The sequence below is a fragment of the Symsagittifera roscoffensis genome, chromosome 5 (assembly GCF_963678635.1).
Source record: "Symsagittifera roscoffensis chromosome 5, txSymRosc1.1, whole genome shotgun sequence".
Classification (NCBI taxonomy): Eukaryota; Metazoa; Xenacoelomorpha; order Acoela; family Convolutidae; genus Symsagittifera; species Symsagittifera roscoffensis.
Window position 1 is genome coordinate 39948817 of NC_087066.1, and position 20622 is coordinate 39969438.

The 20622-nt window shown below is 33.1% G+C and overlaps 2 protein-coding genes across 3 annotated transcripts in view; both read left to right on the forward strand.

Annotated features, from left to right (window-relative positions):
• LOC134845453 (phospholipase DDHD1-like) overlaps positions 1-20622 on the forward strand; it is a 332903-nt gene that overhangs the window by 174661 nt on the left and 137620 nt on the right. The window lies entirely within an intron of this gene.
• Positions 16725-18450, forward strand: LOC134846397 (homeobox protein ceh-19-like). The gene is made up of 3 exons (XM_063863733.1): positions 16725-17291; positions 17597-17756; positions 18057-18450. The coding sequence occupies exons 1-3, from the start codon at positions 16838-16840 to the stop codon at positions 18427-18429; spliced, it is 987 nt and encodes a 328-aa protein (XP_063719803.1). The 5' UTR covers positions 16725-16837; the 3' UTR covers positions 18430-18450.

A 20622-nucleotide genomic window follows, 5' to 3' on the forward strand; every position in this document is an offset into this window, starting at 1 on the left:
GATGAGATAATCAGATCAAGAAATTTCATCTTTTTTTTTCATTGCAAGGCCAAACCATGCACTGGAAAGCGCGCAACTTGGTGTCTGTTTGTGCTTAGGTTTGGAGGCAAATTGAGGGGCACAGTCTTTTAGTTCGGGATTTCGTTGAAGTTTGTAGCTGTTTCAAATTCCATAAACAAAAAGCTCACAACACTGTAGCCCTCAAACTCGCTCCAAACATTGGCAACTTTGCGGAGTCAGTTTACAATTTGCGGATTCCACTTTCAGTTTTATTTGTTTGTGGGTCCAACAAAATTTTCCGGATTTCGCAAATACTGTAGCGGATTCCGCCATTATATCTATGTTTATGGCGAGTTTAAAGGGTACAGTTTTTCTGTTATTTGTTTGTGGAATTTAAAATACCGTTGAAAATCAAATAAAAAACAATGATGCGGATTCCGCAACAAATCTGATATTGGCTTCTTGTGAAATCTGCTTACAATTCATAAAGTCTTATAGTTCGGCCTCGGATTGTTATTTATTCTGGTAATTGTTTCGAACATTTTGAAATGCAATAACGAACTACGTTTTGTTAGTTGGTTAAATGCATCGAGTTGATATCAACAATATCTTGCAAGGAAGAAATTCTCATTTATGAAAATGACAAGTTTGGCTTGCTTAAGCACCAAAAAGACTTTTATTTCTTTTAGAAGATCATTAGTAGTGTTTGTGAAATATATTCAATTTTATTTTATTGATTTTTTGCAAAACTGTTCCAAACGCTAATTAACTTTTTTATTGTAAAAACCATCGATCTAGTTAGATTTGCGAAAAATCCAAACAATTCAATTTTTCAAACTGTTTCCAAAAATCTTCAAACTTGAAAGTTTTACAAAAGTTTTACCGTTGAAATGGTAGTTAAAATTGTTATGAATAGCTAAAAAGTGAACCAAAATACTTGCTGATTTGTTTGAAATGTACTTTGTTACAGAAAGAATTGTCAAAGTTTCCTTTACGTCTCATAATTTCATCCATTTGAAAAGTTTTTGACATGCTTGAACTTTTTTTTAGTGTTCATTGGCTAATATTAGTCATGAGAAATGAGATTGAGTTACCCATTTTTCTTCATTTTAAGATGTCGAATATCTTTTGTTAGTAGTTTTGAAGAACAAACACAAAAATTCTAACTCAATTTTCTGATTTTTGAAAACAACTTGAAATCTCCAAATAATCAGCAACTCATTGTTAGAACTTCAAAAGCATGTCATAGAACTGCATATTTGAACCAAAATTAATGATAATTAACAACCCATCTTTTCCCTGTTTTGAAATTATTAGCTAGGGAAAATAGTAAAATGGGAAGTTTGAATGCTCTAAATGACAACTTCTGTCATATTTAAACTAGTTATTTTTTGGGAAAAAAATGATTTGTTTCGGCAACAAAAAAATCGTTTTGAACTGTGGGAAGAAGATTCTTCGGTAGATATTTTGAGAGAGAAAAGAACGATTGGTAAGTCGGTTAAAAAAATTTTCGAATTTCTATCGGCAAACTATCTATCAAATTCTGTGAATTTTTTCCAAGTTTTATAAAAGTCTTATCATCAAAGTGTGTTTCAGATTCTATCAGAAAAAAAAACACTTTTACCTACTATGCGATCAAAAGATGGCAGATTTCATTGAGCGATAGCAAAAGCAAAAAAGAGCCAGAGCAAAGCACAAAAGAATATTCAAAAAGTTAAATAAGTTTAAAATCAGTTTTCATATAAACAGTTTTTTGAATTAAACTTTTCCGTCTTGAATTTACTTAAAACATTGCTTCATAAAGTAAATATGCTTCTTTTTTTTCATCGAAGAAGTTCACAGATTGAAAAAATCCCATTTTTAAATGATGTTCCTGGTGCACGTTTTTTGTTATGAAATCGTATCAATTTTGCAGCAGTGGTTACCTGTATTTGTTTTTTCGAAAAAAAACCGGAAGGTTTTAGCTTAATTTTTGTAACTTTGTGGCACTACTTTGATGTTTCTTCTCAAAATGGACTAGTTATCAGCAAAATTTGACTTGGTAATGACTTTGATGTTGTTGCTAAATATTTTTTCAGCTGACAAAAAATATTGTCCAAAAGCGAGTATAATTATGCTTTCTGATAAATTTAATACTGAAGCGTATTCCGCAAAATTGTCTTTATTTGGAGCCGGGGGAAATCGAGGGAAACAACGTTTCAGTTTGGGTTTATTTTATCCTCTTTGCTGTTTTAAATTCCACAAAAGAATAGCTCACAACACTGTATCCCTCGAACTCGCTCCTAAAATAGGCAATTTTGCGGAATCAGTTCACAATTTGCGGGTTCCGCTCACAATTGTCCAAACAAGTTTTGTGCTTTTCCAGTGATCGGAACAAAAAAAGTTTGAATTTTCTTCTTGGCCCAAAAAAATTCGAAGAAACGTTACTTGTTTGTGTTGTTCATTAGAAATAAAATCAAAATGTCACGTGAGAGTCCACTGTCAAAGAAGTGTTTATACAATTTCCTTGCAAATGTTGAGCAAAAATACAGCTATGCGTTAAAGCCCAACGAAATTGAACGCTTTTTCATTTTTCTGTACTTTGATTCTATTTTTTGTAACTTTTCTTACTTTTGCTATTTGAAACTTTTCTTTTAAATTTTTTTTTCATTTTTTCTGTTTGCTATTAAAGTTTGACATGTTGATTATTAAAGCTAGTTGAAATGTACTTGGTCGCCATGATTTTACTGTGCTGACACTCGTTACACCAAAAAAATGAAGCTTACTTGAGTTGTAGGGGAGGTAGGGGTGGGAGGGGCAATGATTAAGCCTAAATTAGTCAAGTTTAGACCATTTTTTTTTCGAGAAAAACAATTAACGTACGCGAGCTGTATCTATCTCTCACGAACAACCGCTGTTACAGACTCAATTTCAATTTTCAAAATCAGAAATTAGGGGTTGCGGTAGAAATTAACACCCCCATTGGAAAAATACTTGGAACGAGTTAAATCTTCACCTTCATGTGAAAACGCATAAAACATCATCATCCAACTCTGACATAATAAGTAAAAACACGAAGCAAGATTTTCGCAGCACCCAAAATGTTGTCTGTGAGCAAAAATGAGCGCTTTTTTTTAAAATTTTTTGTTCCAACATGGCTTTATCAAGGATCGTTCGATTCACATTCAGTTAGTAGTTCAGAAAAAGTTAATACATCGACCTGGAGAAAATAATCTCAACTTCTTTCTATTTTCTAATAAACAGTTTTCAGGCATGAAAAAACAAAAACGTTCACAAAGATAAAAGATTTGTAGTTCTGCCTGTGGTATGAATCACCATTCCAGCTTCAAATGAGAGACGAAAAAAAAATTTGGGTTTTTAATTTTTACAAGAAGTTACTCGATGCCTGAAGCTTGTCAACTGTAAATTCTATCTGTGCAGCTGACAAAACAAAGGGCCCTGGCTGGATAACATTGAGGACGGAAATGCAACCGTCGACAACGAGAAAGATATTCTAATTGAAGGATAAGTCAAGGTCTGTCTAAACATGTCAGTTGTTGAAGGGATGCGCAACAAATTTAGAATCAGTAGCTGCCACCCCTCAGGAATTCAAACCTTTGGTACTAATTGGTCAATCCCTCCTTTGGTGCTAATTTAAATCCTCAAGTTTTGGCTGGCAGACTCTAGAGTTTTTCTAAAGGCCCCTTGGTGTCTATGCATTCTAATTTTTAGGGGAGATCGTGCAGAATACTTGTCGGGGGAATGGGGTTGTCTGTTGGGAGATTACTGTCGGGTGGGGGGAGGGATTGAGCAGCAGTACGAGTAATAAAGAGACTATTTTTCTTTATTCAGATAGCGTGGTTCTGTGCGACAGCAGTGGGCATTCTGCTATTTCTGGTGGAGATCACGCTGATCGCATGAGTCAAGTTATACCCCTACAGTCCCCAGTCCGCATTCATCTCCACTTGGATCCTCTTCCCCCTCCTCTTCATCTTCTGCGCATTCACCGCCCATTTCTACAAAAAGATATTCATATACAATCACATGGCCATCGGGTAACTCTTTTTTTCTTTTTTTTATAACACAACCCCCCCCCCTCGGCAAGCTTCCTCCATTCTTCCGCCATAGGTTAGTTTCCTACTCGAAACCCCCTTCTGAAAAAAAATATTAATATACAACCAAATGTTCCTCAGGCAATAAACAACTTCCTCTCTTTTTTACAAGCCTGCCCCAAAATTGCTTCAATCGGCTCTTTTCCATCCCTGCCATACTGCTACTGCAATAGCAGTAATTGCATGTTGTAATAATAACCTTCAGTGGTATTAAATGATATTATTAAGATGTGTCCAAGGTCACTAGATTAGAGACATTGGTACACAGCTGAGAGCTCAGAGCTTGAACTGCTGCATCACTCTCAGTGACTACAAAATAGACAGAGAAAACAATTAATTCGAGCTACAAAGAATACATTCTTGAATTATCACTTGTTATCCAACGAGATACCGTATCAGATATTACATGGCGCAGCCAGTAGGATTCGCAGCTCAGGACAATCGTACTGATATGGGAACACAGTATCTTGGGTGTCAGCAAATATAGACCCACCGTGGCAATTTAAAATCTGGTTCGAGCTATTTCTAATGGCCGTAACCGTAAAAAAAATGTAAAACCGGAAGTTATGTTAGAGGATCCAAAAGATATCTCAGTAGAACCACCTCCAAGACTAAAAACGCCACGAGAGGGAGAGGATGAAGCTGCGACGACAGTCAGAAACCTCCGAGATAAGCTAGCAAGAGATCGATTTATGCTGGAAAATGAGGAGAGAAGGACACGGGGCCCAAGGGTTGGTCACAAAGTTTATTATAATGAGGTAGAGAAGAAGTTTGTATCAAATTTATTTCTCTCTCTGGGAACTGAAGGAAAGAAAAGATTTTTGCAGAAAAATCCACACGCTGAAATTTCCAAATTGTCATTCAAGGAAACTACAGAACTAGCATCTGTCTCGTTTCAAAATGTTAAATGCGTGACTTATGAAAGATACAAATTGTTCACACGAATGCAAGAATCAGGGGATCGCTGGAGGCATTCCACGCAGCGTTAACTGCGCAAGCAGCCAGATCAGAACTTGGGTCACTCGAAAGTGAGATAGTTCGTGAGCTTTTCATTGCAAAAATGAAAAATATGACGTTGCAGGATACACTAGCATTCGAAACGCTAGATCCAGAGGAAGTGTTGAAGAGAGCTAAAATTTGACTACAAGGGCATTTCAGAAGACAAATGCAGCAGCAACCGTTTGTGTTATGTATAACTCCGTCACTTCAAAACTTTCACTTGAGACGTCACTGTCAAGGAGGTGTTTATACAGTTTTCTTGCAAATTTTGAGCAAGAATACAGCTATGGGTTATAGCCCAGCAAAATTATTGTCTTTTTTGATAGAGTTTATTGAAGTGTGGACAAAGATTTAAAAAACATCGATTTTTCTGGATTCTGGTCCAGATACGCAAATTTGCGATCCGACATGCTCAAAATATTTACAAAACAGTGAGCTTTGAGCAATATGATAGAATTTTTTCCAGTAAATCTTTCTTGAGTTTAAATGCCGGATATCAAATTTGATAAGTTAAAAATTGAAAATTGATGAGATAATCAAATCAAGAAATTTCATCTTTTTTTTTCATGGCAAGGCCAAACCATGCACTGGAAAGCGCGCAACTTGGTGTCTGTTTGTGCTTAGGTTTGGAGGCAAATTGAGGGGCACAGTCTTTTAGTTCGGGATTTCGTTGAAGTTTGTAGCTGTTTCAAATTCCATAAACAAAAAGCTCACAACACTGTAGCCCTCAAACTCGCTCCAAACATTGGCAACTTTGCGGAGTCAGTTTACAATTTGCGGATTCCACTTTCAGTTTTATTTGTTTGTGGGTCCAACAAAATTTTCCGGATTTCGCAAATACTGTAGCGGATTCCGCCATTATATCTATGTTTATGGCGAGTTTAAAGGGTACAGTTTTTCAGTTATTTGTTTGTGGAATTTAAAATACCGTTGAAAATCAAATAAAAAACAATGATGCGGATTCCGCAACAAATCTGATATTGGCTTCTTGTGAAATCTGCTTACAATTCATAAAGTCTTATAGTTCGGCCTCGGATTGTTATTTATTCTGGTAATTGTTTCGAACATTTTGAATTGCAATAACGAACTACGTTTTGTTAGTTGGTTAAATGCATCGAGTTGATATCAACAATATCTTGCAAGGAAGAAATTCTCATTTATGAAAATGACAAGTTTGGCTTGCTTAAGCACCAAAAAGACTTTTATTTCTTTTAGAAGATCATTAGTAGTGTTTGTGAAATATATTCAATTTTATTTTATTGAATTTTTGCAAAACTGTTCCAAACGCTAATTAACTTTTTTATTGTAAAAACCATCGATCTAGTTAGATTTGCGAAAAATCCAAACAATTCAATTTTTCAAACTGTTTCCAAAAATCTTCAAACTTGAAAGTTTTACAAAAGTTTTACCGTTGAAATGGTAGTTAAAATTGTTATGAATAGCTAAAAAGTGAACCAAAATACTTGCTGATTTGTTTGAAATGTACTTTGTTACAGAAAGAATTGTCAAAGTTTCCTTTACGTCTCATAATTTCATCCATTTGAAAAGTTTTTTTTAGTGTTCATTGGCTAATATTAGTCATGAGAAATGAGATTGAGTTACCCATTTTTCTTCATTTTAAGATGTCGAATATCTTTTGTTAGTAGTTTTGAAGAACAAACACAAAAATTCTAACTCAATTTTCTGATTTTTGAAAACAACTTGAAATCTCCAAATAATCAGCAACTCATTGTTAGAACTTCAAAAGCATGTCATAGAACTGCATATTTGAACCAAAATTAATGATAATTAACAACCCATCTTTTCCCTGTTTTGAAATTATTAGCTAGGGAAAATAGTAAAATGGGAAGTTTGAATGCTCTAAATGACAACTTCTGTCATATTTAAACTAGTTATTTTTTGGGAAAAAAATGATTTGTTTCGGCAACAAAAAAATCGTTTTGAACTGTGGGAAGAAGATTCTTCGGTAGATATTTTGAGAGGGAAAAGAACGATTGGTAAGTCGGTTAAAAAAATTTTTCCAATTTCTATCGGCAAACTATCTATCAAATTCTGTGAATTTTTTCCAAGTTTTGTAAAAGTCTTATCATCAAAGTGTGTTTCAGATTCTATCAGAAAAAAAACACTTTTAACTACTATGCGATCAAAAGATGGCAGATTTCATTGAGCGATAGCAAAAGCAAAAAAGAGCCAGAGCAAAGCACATAAGAATATTCAAAAAGTCAAATAAGTTTAAAATCAGTTTTCATATAAACAGTTTTTTGAATTAAACTTTTTTGTCTTGAATTTACTTAAAAAATTGCTTCATAAAGTAAATATGCTTCTTTTTTTTCATCGAAGAAGTTCACAGATTGAAAAAAGCCCATTTTTAAATGATGTTCCTGGTGCACGTTTTTTGTTATGAAATCGTATCAATTTTGCAGCAGTGGTTACCTGTATTTGTTTTTTCGAAAAAAAAATTCTGCAAGGTTTTAGCTTATTTCTTGTAACCTTGTTGCACTACTTTGATGTTTCTTCTCAAAATGGACTAGTTATCAGCTAAATTTGACTTGGTAATTACTTTGATTTTGTGGCTAAATATTTTTTCAGCTGACAAAAAATATCGTCCAAAAGCGAGTATAATTATGCTTTCTGATAAATTTAGAAAAAAAATAAAGCTAAAATTTTAAGACAAATTTTAAAGTCAAAATTTTTCAAGAAAAATTTATGTTTTCTAAGTTTTGTTTGTTCACCCACAAAGTTGGCTGAATATTAATGTCAATTACATTGTTTCAATTTAAATACTTTTAGGAGGGAGATGGGGATAGAAGCGCTTTTGGAACTATTTTACGCTCTCTATTTTCAGCCGAACAAATTGGAACCAGATCCAAACAATATATTATTATTGGTTATAAATTAGATATTTTATCCCTATTAAAAATTAAAGACTAACCAATCACGAGTATTTTGAATTTAACTTACAACTTAGTTGCTTTGTTAAGAGACCGACTCGTAGCAAAACCAGTATACTCTAGATCTATTGAGAATAAAAGATACAAGAGTAAGATTAAGATTGGTATTAGACTAAGAAGTTGCACGAATCTATCCGGCCGAAAATAAGATAGCGTGACGAGCAGACGGTGTACCTTATCTGAAATTACCCTATGAGTTGACCATAGAATATAACTCATCTGGTGCAAACATAAGTCCTAAATAAGACCTTGAGGAACAAAACAGCTTAGAATTAACCAAAAATAGATTAGACTTAGATAAAAAACGTTTCCAAAAACGTTACACGACAATAATTTAATTGAAAGGTCTCTACGACTCATTAGATCAGAGGCATTATTCCGTACAATACGAGAACTACCCGGTATTAAAAAAAACCGCGGAAAAAAGATGATATACTACTACAAAAGAAATTACCCATAAGTTTCATGGTCGTACGGCAAAAGCCAACACAAACTTTTATATTTAGAATTTTTTTTAGCAATGATTTTAGATTTTCATTTGCAAACATTAGGATAAGCAGTAAAGAACTTCGGTTATTCATCCTTCACTTGACCCCCCCCCCCTCTTACCTGACCCAGGATAATACTTAAACTTAGTAAATTTAAAATAGTACCTAACGAACTACTTGTGTTCTAACTATACCTGAACCTTGTGGATTGATTTACTATTCTCCAGCCCTTGAAAACAATCACTACCCCTAAGTAAGATTAAGTAAGTTAACACTTTAACTTAGATAAGCCACGAGAAAGTAACAATCATTCTCAGGAATCGATATATTGACCTGCTTTTTTGACCTGCTACTTTTTCAAAAATTTGTTTGCGGTGCGGAAAATTGTTGCTAAACAAGGGCTGTATACGGTTTTGAAAAGCTCGGAAACTTGAATTTTAAAAAAGACAAACAATTTGTTTTATGTTTTTTTTCTGCAAGTCCGCCACAAGCCTTCCTAGAATTCTAAGATCTTTCCCTCGTTTTGGTTGGTTTGAATAATTTACATTGAAATTTTTTACTTTCGAATTCTACAATCTTTTTGATATGAAAAATCACACTTTAGAGGCCAGCTTGCTTTGACAAATTATCAATTTCAATTAAAGTAAGTCGGCAAAATTATGCAACTATTCTGTTTTAACGGTTCGGAAATTATTGGTTATAAATTAGATATTTTATCCCTATAAAGTATTAAAGACTAACCAATCACACTCCCTCAAACTAACAACCCACTTATTTGTAATGCTGAAATTACTTGTAATTTCAGGACCAAAGCATTTTGAATTATCTTACAACTTAGTTGCTTTGTTAAGAGACCGACTCGTAACAAAACCAGTATACTCTAGATCTAGTGAGACTAAGAGATACAAGAGTAAGATTAAGATCGGTATTAGACTAAGAAGTTGCACGAATCTATCCGGCCGAAAATAAGATAGCGTGACGAGCAGACGGTGTACCTTATCTGAAATTCCTCTATGAGTTGACCTTAGAATGTAACTCATCTGGTGCGACCATAAGTCCCAAATAAGACTTTAAGGAACAAAATAGCTTAGAATTAACCAAAAATAGATTAGACTTAGATAAAAAACATTTCCAAAAATGTTTCACGACAATAATTTAATTGAAAGGTCTCTACGACTCAATAGATCAGAGACATTATACCGAACAATACGAGAACTACCCGGTATTAAAAAAAGACCGCGGACAAGAGCCGATATACGACTACAAAGGAAATTACCCATAACTTCATGGTTGTACGGCAAAAGCCAACACAAACTTTTATATTTAGATTTTTTTTAGCAATGAATTTAGATTTTCATTTGCAAACATAGTATCTTTGAAGAAAAACCTTCAATGACAATTACAGGCGCTAAACTTGAACACAATCACTATCCCTAAGTTAGAATAAGTAAGTTGCCACTTTAACTTAGATTAGCCACGACAAAATAACAATCATTCTCAGGAATCGATAAATTGACCTGCTTTTTTGACCTGCTTTTTTTTCAAAAAATTGTTTGCGGTGCGGAAAATTTTCGCTAAACAAGTGCTGTATACGGTTTTGAAAAGCTCGAAAATTTGAATTTTAAAAAAGACAAACAATTAGTTTAATGTTTTTTTTTCTGCAAGTCCGCCACAAGCCTTCCTAAAATTCTAAGATCTTTCCCTCGTTTTGGTTGGTTTGAATAATTTATATTGAATTTTTTTAATTTCGAATTCTACAATCTTTTTGATATGAAAGCTCACACTTTAGAGGCCAGCTTGCTTTGACAAATTATCAATTTCAATTAAATTAGGTCGGCAAAATTATACAACTATTCTGTTTTAACGGTTCGGAAATTATTGGTTATAAATTAGATATTTTATCCCTATAAAGTATTAAAGACTAACCAATCACACTCCCTCAAACTAACAACCGACTTATTTGTAATGCTGAAATTACTTGTAATTTCAGGACCAGAGCATTTTGAAATATCTTACAACTTAGTTGCTTTGTTAAGAGACCGACTCGTAACAAAACCATTATACTCTAGATCTAGTGAGACTAAGAGATACAAGAGTAAGACTAAGATCGGTATTAGACTAAGAAGTTGCACGAATCTATCCGGCCGAAAATAAGATAGCGTGACGAGCAGACGGTGTAACCTATCTGAAATTACCCTATGAGTTGACCTTAGAATATAACTCATCTGATGCGACCGTAAGTCCTAAATAAGACCTTGAGGAACAAAATAGCTTAGAATTAACCAAAAATAGATTAGACTTAGATAAAAAAACGTTTCCAAAAACGTTACACGACAATAATTTAATTGAAAGGTCTCTACGACTCAATAGATCAGAGGCATTATTCCGTACAATACGAGAACTACCCGGTATTGGAAAAAAACTTCAGACAAGAGACGATATACTACTACAAAAGAAATTACCCATAAGTTTCATGGTCGTACGGCAAAAGCCAACACAAACTTTTATATTTAGAATTTTTTTAGGTAGGAAATTAGATTTTCATTTGCAAACATAGTAATTTGAGAAAAATCTTCAACGACAATTACAGGCGCTAAACTTATTATTGTACAAAAACGACTGATAAAAACACCCTAAGTCGTTCCCTTCAAATCTGCAGTAAATTTAAAAAGATATCTGGAAAAAATGTTTATTGAAAATAAAATTATAAAAATTAGTTAGTAAACACACAAATTGTTAGTAATATAAAAATCATCTCTTCATCTCAGCTTCATCACCTAAAACATAACAGCGAATCATGAATCCATTAACATCATCAAAAAGTAATAAACCAAAAAAATTATAAATTAAAGCTTAAACTTATATTTTAATGGACTATCCTATGCTATTTATTATTTTTCTATAAATTAAACCTTTTTAAACTTAACAGATCATCAAGGCTTTCCTTGGATCTTTAATTCATTTTTACCTAGATTAAATTCGATTTCATTAATTTATATCCTGATCATCAAGGCTTATCCTTGGATCAAATAGAACAATTTCGTTCTCCCCCACACGATTAATAAAGTGTCTAACGACCTCAAACGTCGATTCACAACCCTTTCTCAAGATCCAGGACTAACAGAAATTTTTCAATCACAGTAACCATTCTCATTAGGATAAGCAGTAAAGAACTTCGGTTATTCATCCTTCACTTGACCCCACCCCCCTCTTACCTGACCCAGGATAATACTTAATTTTAGTAAATTTAAAATAGTACCTAACAAACTACTTGTGTTCTAACTATACCTGAACCTTGTGGATTGATTTACTATTCTCCAGCCCTTGAACACAATCACTACCCCTAAGTAAGATTAAGTAAGTTAACACTTTAACTTAGATAAGCCACGAGAAAGTAACAATCATTCTCAGGAATCGATATATTGACCTGCTTTTTTGACCTGCTATTTTTTCAAAAATTTGTTTGCGGTGCGGAAAATTGTTGCTAAACAAGGGCTGTATACGGTTTTGAAAAGCTCGGAAACTTGAATTTTAAAAAAGACAAACAATTTGTTTTATGTTTTTTTTTCTGCAAGTCCGCCACAAGCCTTCCTAAAATTCTAAGATCTTTCCCTCGTTTTGGTTGGTTTGAATAATTTATATTGAAATTTTTTAGTTTTGAATTCTACAATATTTTTGACATGAAAGCTCACACTTTAGAGGCCAGCTTGCATTGACAAATTATCAATTTCAATTAAATTAAGTCGGCAAAATTATACAACTATTCTGTTTTAACGGTTCGGAAATTATTGGTTATAAATTAGATATTTTATCCCTATAAAGTATTAAAGACTAACCAATCACACTCCCTCAAACTAACAACCCACTTATTTGTAATGCTGAAATTACTTGTAATTTCAGGACCAGAGCATTTTGAATTATCTTACAACTTAGTTGCTTTGTTAAGAGACCGACTCGTAACAAAACCAGTATACTCTAGATCTAGTGAGACTAAGAGATACAAGAGTAAGATTAAGATCGGTATTAGACTAAGAAGTTGCACGAATCTATCCGGCCGAAAAATAAGATAGCGTGACGAGCAGACGGTGTACCTTATCTGAAATTCCTCTATGAGTTGACCTTAGAATATAACTCATCTGGTGCAACCATAAGTCCCAAATAAGACTTTAGGGAACAAAATAGCTTATAATTAACCAAAAATAGAATGGACTTAGATAAAAAACATTTCCAAAAATGTTTCACGACAATAATTTAATTGAAAGGTCTCTACAAATCAATAGATCAGAGGCATTATTCCGAACAATACGAGAACTACCCGGTATTAAAAAAAGACCGCGGACAATAGCCGATATACGACTACAAAGGAAATTACCCATAAGTTTCATGGTTGTACGGCAAAAGCCAACACAAACTTTTATAATTAGAATTTTTTTAGAAATGAATTTAGATTTTCATTTGCAAACATAGTATCTTTGAAGAAAAATCTTCAACGACAATTACAGGCGCTAAACTTGAACACAATCACTATCCCTAAGTTAGAATAAGTAAGTTACCACTTTAACTTAGATTAGCCACGACAAAATAACAATCATTCTCAGGAATCGATAAATTGACCTGCTTTTTTGACCTGCTTTTTTTTCAAAAAATTGTTTGCGGTGCGGAAAATTTTTGCTAAAAAAGTGCTGTATACGGTTTTGAAAAGCTCGAAAATTTGAATTTTAAAAAAGACAAACAATTAGTTCAATGTTTTTTTTTCTGCAAGTCCGCCACAAGCCTTCCTAAAATTCTAAGATCTTTCCCTCGTTTTGGTTGGTTTGAATAATTTATATTGAAATTTTTTAGTTTCGAATTCTACAATCTTTTTGATATGAAAGCTCACACTTTAGAGGCCAGCTTGCTTTGACAAATTATCAATTTAAATTAAATTAAGTCGGCAAAATTATACAACTATTCTGTTTTAACGGTTCGGAAGTTATTGGTTATAAATTAGATAGTTTATCCCTATAAAGTATTAAAGACTAACCAATCACACTCCCTAAAACTAACAACCCGCTTATTTGTAATGCTGAAATTACTTGTAATTTCAGGACCAGAGCATTTTGAAATATCTTACAACTTAGTTGCTTTGTCAAGAGACCGACTCGTAACAAAACCAGTATACTCTAGATCTAGTGAGACTAAGAGATACAAGAGTAAGATTAAGATCGGTATTAGACTAAGAAGTTGCAGGAATCTATCCGGCCGAAAATAAGATAGCGTGACGAGCAGACGGTGTACCTTATCTGAAATTCCTCTATGAGTTGACCTTAGAATATAACTCATCTGGTGCGATCATAAGTCCCAAATAAGACTTTAAGGAACAAAATAGCTTAGAATTAACCAAAAATAGATTAGACTTAGATAAAAAACATTTCCAAAAATGTTTCACGACAATAATTTAATTGAAAGGTCTCTACGACTCAATAGATCAGAGGCATTATTCCGAACAATACGAGAACTACCCGGTTTTAAAATAAGACCGCGGACACGAGCCGATATACGAATACAAAGGAAATTACTCATAAGTTTCATGGTTGTACGGCAAAAGCCAACACAAAATTTTTATATTTAGAATTTTTTTAGCAATGAATTTAGATTTTCATTTGCAAACATAGTATCTTTGAAGAAAAACCTTCAACGACAATTACAGGCGCTAAACTTGAATACAATCACTATCCCTAAGTTAGAATAAGTAAGTTACCACTTTAACTTAGATTAGCCACGACAAAATAACAATCATTCTCAGGAATCGATATATTGACCTGCTTTTTTGACCTGCTTTTTTTTTCAAAAAATGGAACAGCTTTTTTGACCTGCTATTTTTTCAAAAAATTGTTTGCGGTGCGAAAAATTTTTGCTAAACAAGGGCTGTATACGGTTTTGAAAAGCTCGAAAATTTGAATTTTAAAAAAGACAAACAATTTGTGTAATGTTTTTTTTCTGCAAGTCCGCCACAAGCCTTCCTAAAATTCTAAGATCTTTCCCTCGTTTTGGTTGGATTGAATAATTTTAATTGATTTTTTTTAGTTTCGAATTCTACAATCTTTTTGATATGAAAGCTCACACTTTAGAGGCCAGCTTGCTTTGACAAATTATCAATTTCAATTAAGTTAAGTCGGCAAAATTATACAACTATTCTGTTTTAACGGTTTGGAAATATTTTCATTCAAAAAGTATTTTCATTCAAAAAACGTAAATTCTTGAAATGGTTAGTTTGATTGAAATGTTTGAGTATACGTTAGTTTCAAAAAAATGCTATTACATTGGTTGTGTCTAAGATTAGCATCATGCTTCCTTAGATTTTTAAATATTAAATATTTGCACTTTTTTGAGCGTCCATTTTTTTCTTCTATTAGATGGTTCTAATCTACTCTGGGCGATCTATACGTAGATCTACAGGGTTGGCTAAACTTTAAAAAGTAAAAATGTTATAAAAGCAAGCAAAAAACGTGATTCAGAACAAAAATTTAAGAATATTTATGGCGTTTTTTTGCATTATTAATCTATCCTTGGTGCTTGGTAGTTTTTAGTTGTTGCCCAAAGCACTGAAAACTTCTACTGCTAATATTACGAAGTTACATTAGAGCCAGAGTAAAAACTGTGGGAACATTTTCTGACCAGCTACTCAAATAGTTGCGCTTTTGCAGAGCTAATCAATTGTTTTTCTGAGACTGCATTGAGTTTTGGGAGTATTTTTACAATGCAGAACCAGATCATTCTAGATCTACAGACTGCGAAAAAATCACATTTTCTTTTTGAAAAAAGCTATTTATGTTTAAAAAAAATTTCTGAATATGAAAATTTGAGAGTACTCGATTTATAACTCTGCGCTGGTAGGTAATCGAAATGATTATTGACATTATATAGATATAATGCAAAACAATTGACAAAAATCAAGTTTTTCAAAATAAAATCAATTAGATTCGGTTACGGCAATAGCTCAGCAAGCAACCTCAGCAAGTAACTCAGTAGCCTTTAGAAGTAACCTTAGTTCAAACTTCGGAACCAAATACAGGGCACGTTAAGTGGTTTAGAGGGTCAAAGAAGGGGGGGGGGGTTTCATTCAAACCGTATAAGTTTGACTGTTTATCTTGATTTGCAGAATATTAGTCGCTTCCCTCATTTTTTGAATTTCTGATAAAAATCGGGAAAACATGGTTCGGATGATTAAAAAACGAAGTGAGATTGTGCTATCATAAAGTCAATCAATTGTGTGCTAAAGACACCTGGTGAATCGGCAATTACAATTAATGATGAAGGCAATAAAAAGTTAATTTGTAACTCATATATTTCATTCATGTTCATAAAAGCCACATTTTATTGACCTTGTTTTCTCTAATGTATCTTATCCCGCCAGTACAATTGTTATTTTATTGTCTGTTTATTCTATTTATTTATACCAAGACTACAAACAAAACAACAACACTGACAAGCTGAGAGGCAAAATCAACCTCATAAAAACATCATTATCATCATTCTACATTCACGTGCTCCATAATATGACTTTGTCACCTTTCGCCACCCAGCCACCCCCCCCCTCTCCCACTTCCTAATTGAAAAAATAAACCCCCCTAACATCTGAGAAAATATTATTTTTTTTAGGATCAGCAGTCGTTTTTTAAGAGCTAAGAACAGAAATGACTTTTCATAGATTCCGCAAATGTAAACACGACAAAAACAAAAAAGATTATTTGAATAACAGTCGTTAAGTAAATATCAATTTGGTCTACAAAAGAGAATTGATTTAATTTCAATTTGCAATTTAGTCCTCTTTCAATTGTCTTTATTCTCTCCCCTTCCCCTCCCCTCCCTCCCGCTTTAATTATTTTAAGGGGGATATTAGCTGGAATGAATTAAGCATCACTTTACGGCGCACGTTTTTTATAGACTCGATCAATCACTGATTTCACCTGGGAACAAAAAGAAGTCTCTTGTATTTCAACGCGCTTGCAGTCCGATTAGATCATAAATAAGATCTTCTGAATCGATATTTTTAATCCCCAAATACATTGGCAATAACAGTCATCATAAACACATTAATCACCTAGTTAATCACTGACTTTTGTTTGTTTTTCACCTTTCTTTCTTTCTTCAATCGATTTATTCCATCAAAAAACATCTTTCAAATCTTCCTCTGCGCTTAATAATTTGCAATATAACGATCAATTTCCTAATCTCCGAATCCCAATTTTATTTGTTTTTCACTTTTCTTTTTAATTTTGTCCAGAAAAAGCTGTCTTGTAAAATTCTCTGAAATTAAGTAAATAAAATGGAACAAAATGACAGAAATCCCAAGAAATCATTTCTTTCAATCGACGATATTTTGTCAACAAAAGAAAAAATGAATAGAAGTTTTGAAAATAAAATAATCCGTTTACAATCTGAACGCAATCAACATTCGGAAATAAGTCCGATATACAACCAAGCCGACATATTGGGTGTACAACATAATGCCGACAATCAGAACATATCGCCATCTTTTGACATGGCTGCGCTAGCGGGGTCAAATATCAGTGCACTAATCGACGCAGTCAGTGCAGTGGCTCCTTTTGGTTCACTAAATTTGGACAATCGAGAGCTGATCGGGATGGATTCAGTGCAATCGCGAAGCTCCGCGGCTTCCGGAGTCGACAATGAGTCGGCGAAATATGCCTGGTCGCAGACAAATACAAACCAAGCAGATGGCGCTGAATTTTCAAGAGAACGGCATTCGAATTTTCTTCGTAAGTTTTTTAGAAACTACCAACTTGACGAAAGATATCATGATTTTATAGCGAGGCTGGCAAAGGTCTTAAATTGAAAAAAAAAACAATGAATAAAAGTTGCAAATTTCATTTCATTTTTTTTCAAAAAGAGTAGGAGAGATAAAATAGTAATTGACCATAAACGAATAGTTAAGGAATAGATTTCAAATCAAACGAAATCCACAAAAAATAATTCTGTTTAGTAAAAAGTTTCGATCAAATTGTACTTTTTTTAAGTTAAAAGTTTCAATCAGATTGTTTTTGTATTGTGACGCATGTTGTAGTGAGTCTGCAGCAGCGTAAACATAGTGGCCCAGGTGGAGGAGGGGGTGCAGGGTCAAAGCGGGGGGACCAGTTGAATGGGAGAAGACAACGCACTTCCTTCTCGGCCGAACAGACCATCAAATTAGAACTGGAGTTCCAAATGAATGAATACATTACCAGGTATTTACAATACTCTTACACAAATTTATTTCAAAAGATCACTCAACAATTTTGAAGGTCACGTGGGCAAGGTCATTATGCTTAAAAATTTTGTATTAAAGAGCCTAAAAGAAGCTAATTATGTTTATCAAACCCAATTTTTTTAAAAATGGAAAGTTGTGATTTTTTTCAAAGTTTCCAGTTTCGGACTTCGAAGAAAGTTGCTTTAAAAGAAAGTACTTTCTACTTTTGGCAATTGAAGAAACATTTGAGTTTACGAAATAAAAATAACAGGTAGTACCAATTTATTATCCATTTCAGAAGTCGCAGATTTGAACTTGCCGACACTTTGGGTCTGTCGGAGAACCAAATCAAGATCTGGTATCAAAATCGAAGAGCCAAGGATAAGAGGATCGAAAAGGCACATGTAGAGTCCAACATCCGCAGACAGCTGAACAATTTGGCATTCGTGGGCGCCGCAAACCCATTTAGCCTAATTCCCTCAGGGCCTAATCCTATGAATTCATACATTGAGGAACTCTCTGCGCTGGAAAGACTCGTCAGCTCGGACGCGCTGTCGACTGAACGACTACTCTTGGCTAATTTCCAGATTCCAACCAAAACTGCAATCCAAAATATTCCAAGTTCAATGGCGAATAAAACAATCATCGAAAATGCTCTAAGTTTTCTGTGACAAAGATTAAGCTTAACTGAAATTAGTAAAGCATTTATTTTCAAAAAAGATCTGTATATTAAGTTATGTTGAAATATGTTTCTATCAAAACAATGGTGTAAATATAAATTGTACAAAACATTTTTGAAACGTAACAAATTAAATCGAAAACCGTGCTAGTAGCTTAGAATATTCAGACCACCTTCTGAACCTTGAAAACAAATTATAAGAACATAGTAATTACAACTTTTATAAAGTCTATTTTTAAAAAGACAAAGTATGAAACTAAAAAAATTAAATCATTATTTTTTCTGTTTTGTAGTCTAAGTTTCTCGCTTATTTTTTTTTTTTAAAGGAAGAGTGAATAGGATGAAAAAATTCACGAAAGAGTGGTAATGAGTATATTAATTTGGATAGCATAGCAGCTGTTAGTTTTTTTTCTTAATTTTGAGACATCTTTTTCAGCTTTTTAAAATCAAATCATGACTGAAAGGGTTATATTATGATACCACATTTGACTCCTCGCGAGCTTTCTTCAAGGTAGTCAAATTCGGCTGGAGAAAGAAACAGAGCAAACTCCAGATTTCCGACTCAACTCCAGAAGTGGTAGAAACATCAAGAATAGCTCAATGCTGCTAGTAGCGAAAAAAGATCTTGATGCATTTTTTATAAAAAATAAATTTGACGAAACCAAAAGTTTCGTGATTGTGGGACTGGAGCTAAAAACTAAATCCAAATCTCTTTAATACATACGGCTTTACCTAATGTATCAACTGACGCCATCTGACGTTTAATTTTCCCAGCTATTTTCGCTTAAGTAAAAAACTTAAATAAACTCAAGTGCAAAGTTCCAACCAACTTGTTAATCGTATAACTCCAATTTTTTGATTGCATAATGTTTCACCCCTTTGCAACAATTCTAAAAAATAAAAAAAACAATTATTGCAGAAAAATCCAAAAATAAGATTCAAAAAAGTAAAAGTTGTTGTTTTTGAAATCTTGTACTCCATGCGTTTTATAAGTTAGGTACAAAGTGATTTCTTTTGCGTTTAGTAAGATGATTCAAACAACAAGGAAATTGTCTCATTTATTTTTGACGCGCAAATTTTACTAATGATTTTGCACATTATTTTTTCAAACTTGGTCAATATAGCATGTTTCAATCCACATAACTGTGAAACGTGTTTAGTGCACTGATAGTTTTCAGGTAGCCCGGGTTGACGTCCATAGAAGAAAAATGCTTATCATACAGTTTCATATATGAAGTCTATAGAAAAAAAGCGTATCATACAATTTTCATGTATGAAAATTATAAAATAATCATTTTGTCATAGAAAAAATAAAATTTTCAAAAATCACCAAAAAACTTGTCTGGGTAACTTTAAATAGATTTAAATAAGTATATCTATGATAGAGGGCATATTGACAATCAAAAATATAATTTTAATTTCGGTCAGAAAACTGATTTTCATTAAGTTTTCTTATATGAAAATTGTATGATATGCGTTTTTTTCATAAACAAAAACAAAAGTTTGAGGTAAAATCTTTTAATACCTTTTTTGGCTGCAAATTTGCATTTGTGCTAAAATATAAATTTTACGGAAAAAAATTTGCATGCAAAATTTGACCTTTTTGTATTTATAACGTAGTCCAGGATGAGTTTCTCACCCAAAAGACCCAAAAATTATACTAAACACGATTATTATCTTCGGGTTTTTTTTGTAAACACGATTATTATCTTTTGTTTCATTTGAAACGATAAAAATAAATTTGTAAAAAAAGTTACTTTTTTGGTACATATTTCCATGTGAAAATGTTAAAATTAACTTTTATGGCTAAAACCACCAAATGCAGTTTATCTGCGTGGTAACTGCCAGTTACACTCTGGGTTTTCTCATGACAAAAAATCCTTGGCTAGTGTTTCGGTTGAAACACGAAATTTCGAAACAAAAATTTTTTGAATTTTCATTTATGGAAAAATGCTTATCATAAAATTTCATAGTATGGAAAAATGCTTATTTTGATGTTTTCATACATATACTTTTGCTCTTTGAAATTGTTTGAAAGAGTATAATAAGCATTTTTTTCATATATGAAAAATGTATGACAACCATTTTTTCTCAACCCGGGAACTCAAAGTAGTTTGGCAAAAACTGCAAAACGAATATACTATAATATGCTCATTACAGATTGAAATAGATAAAACTTTTTGTG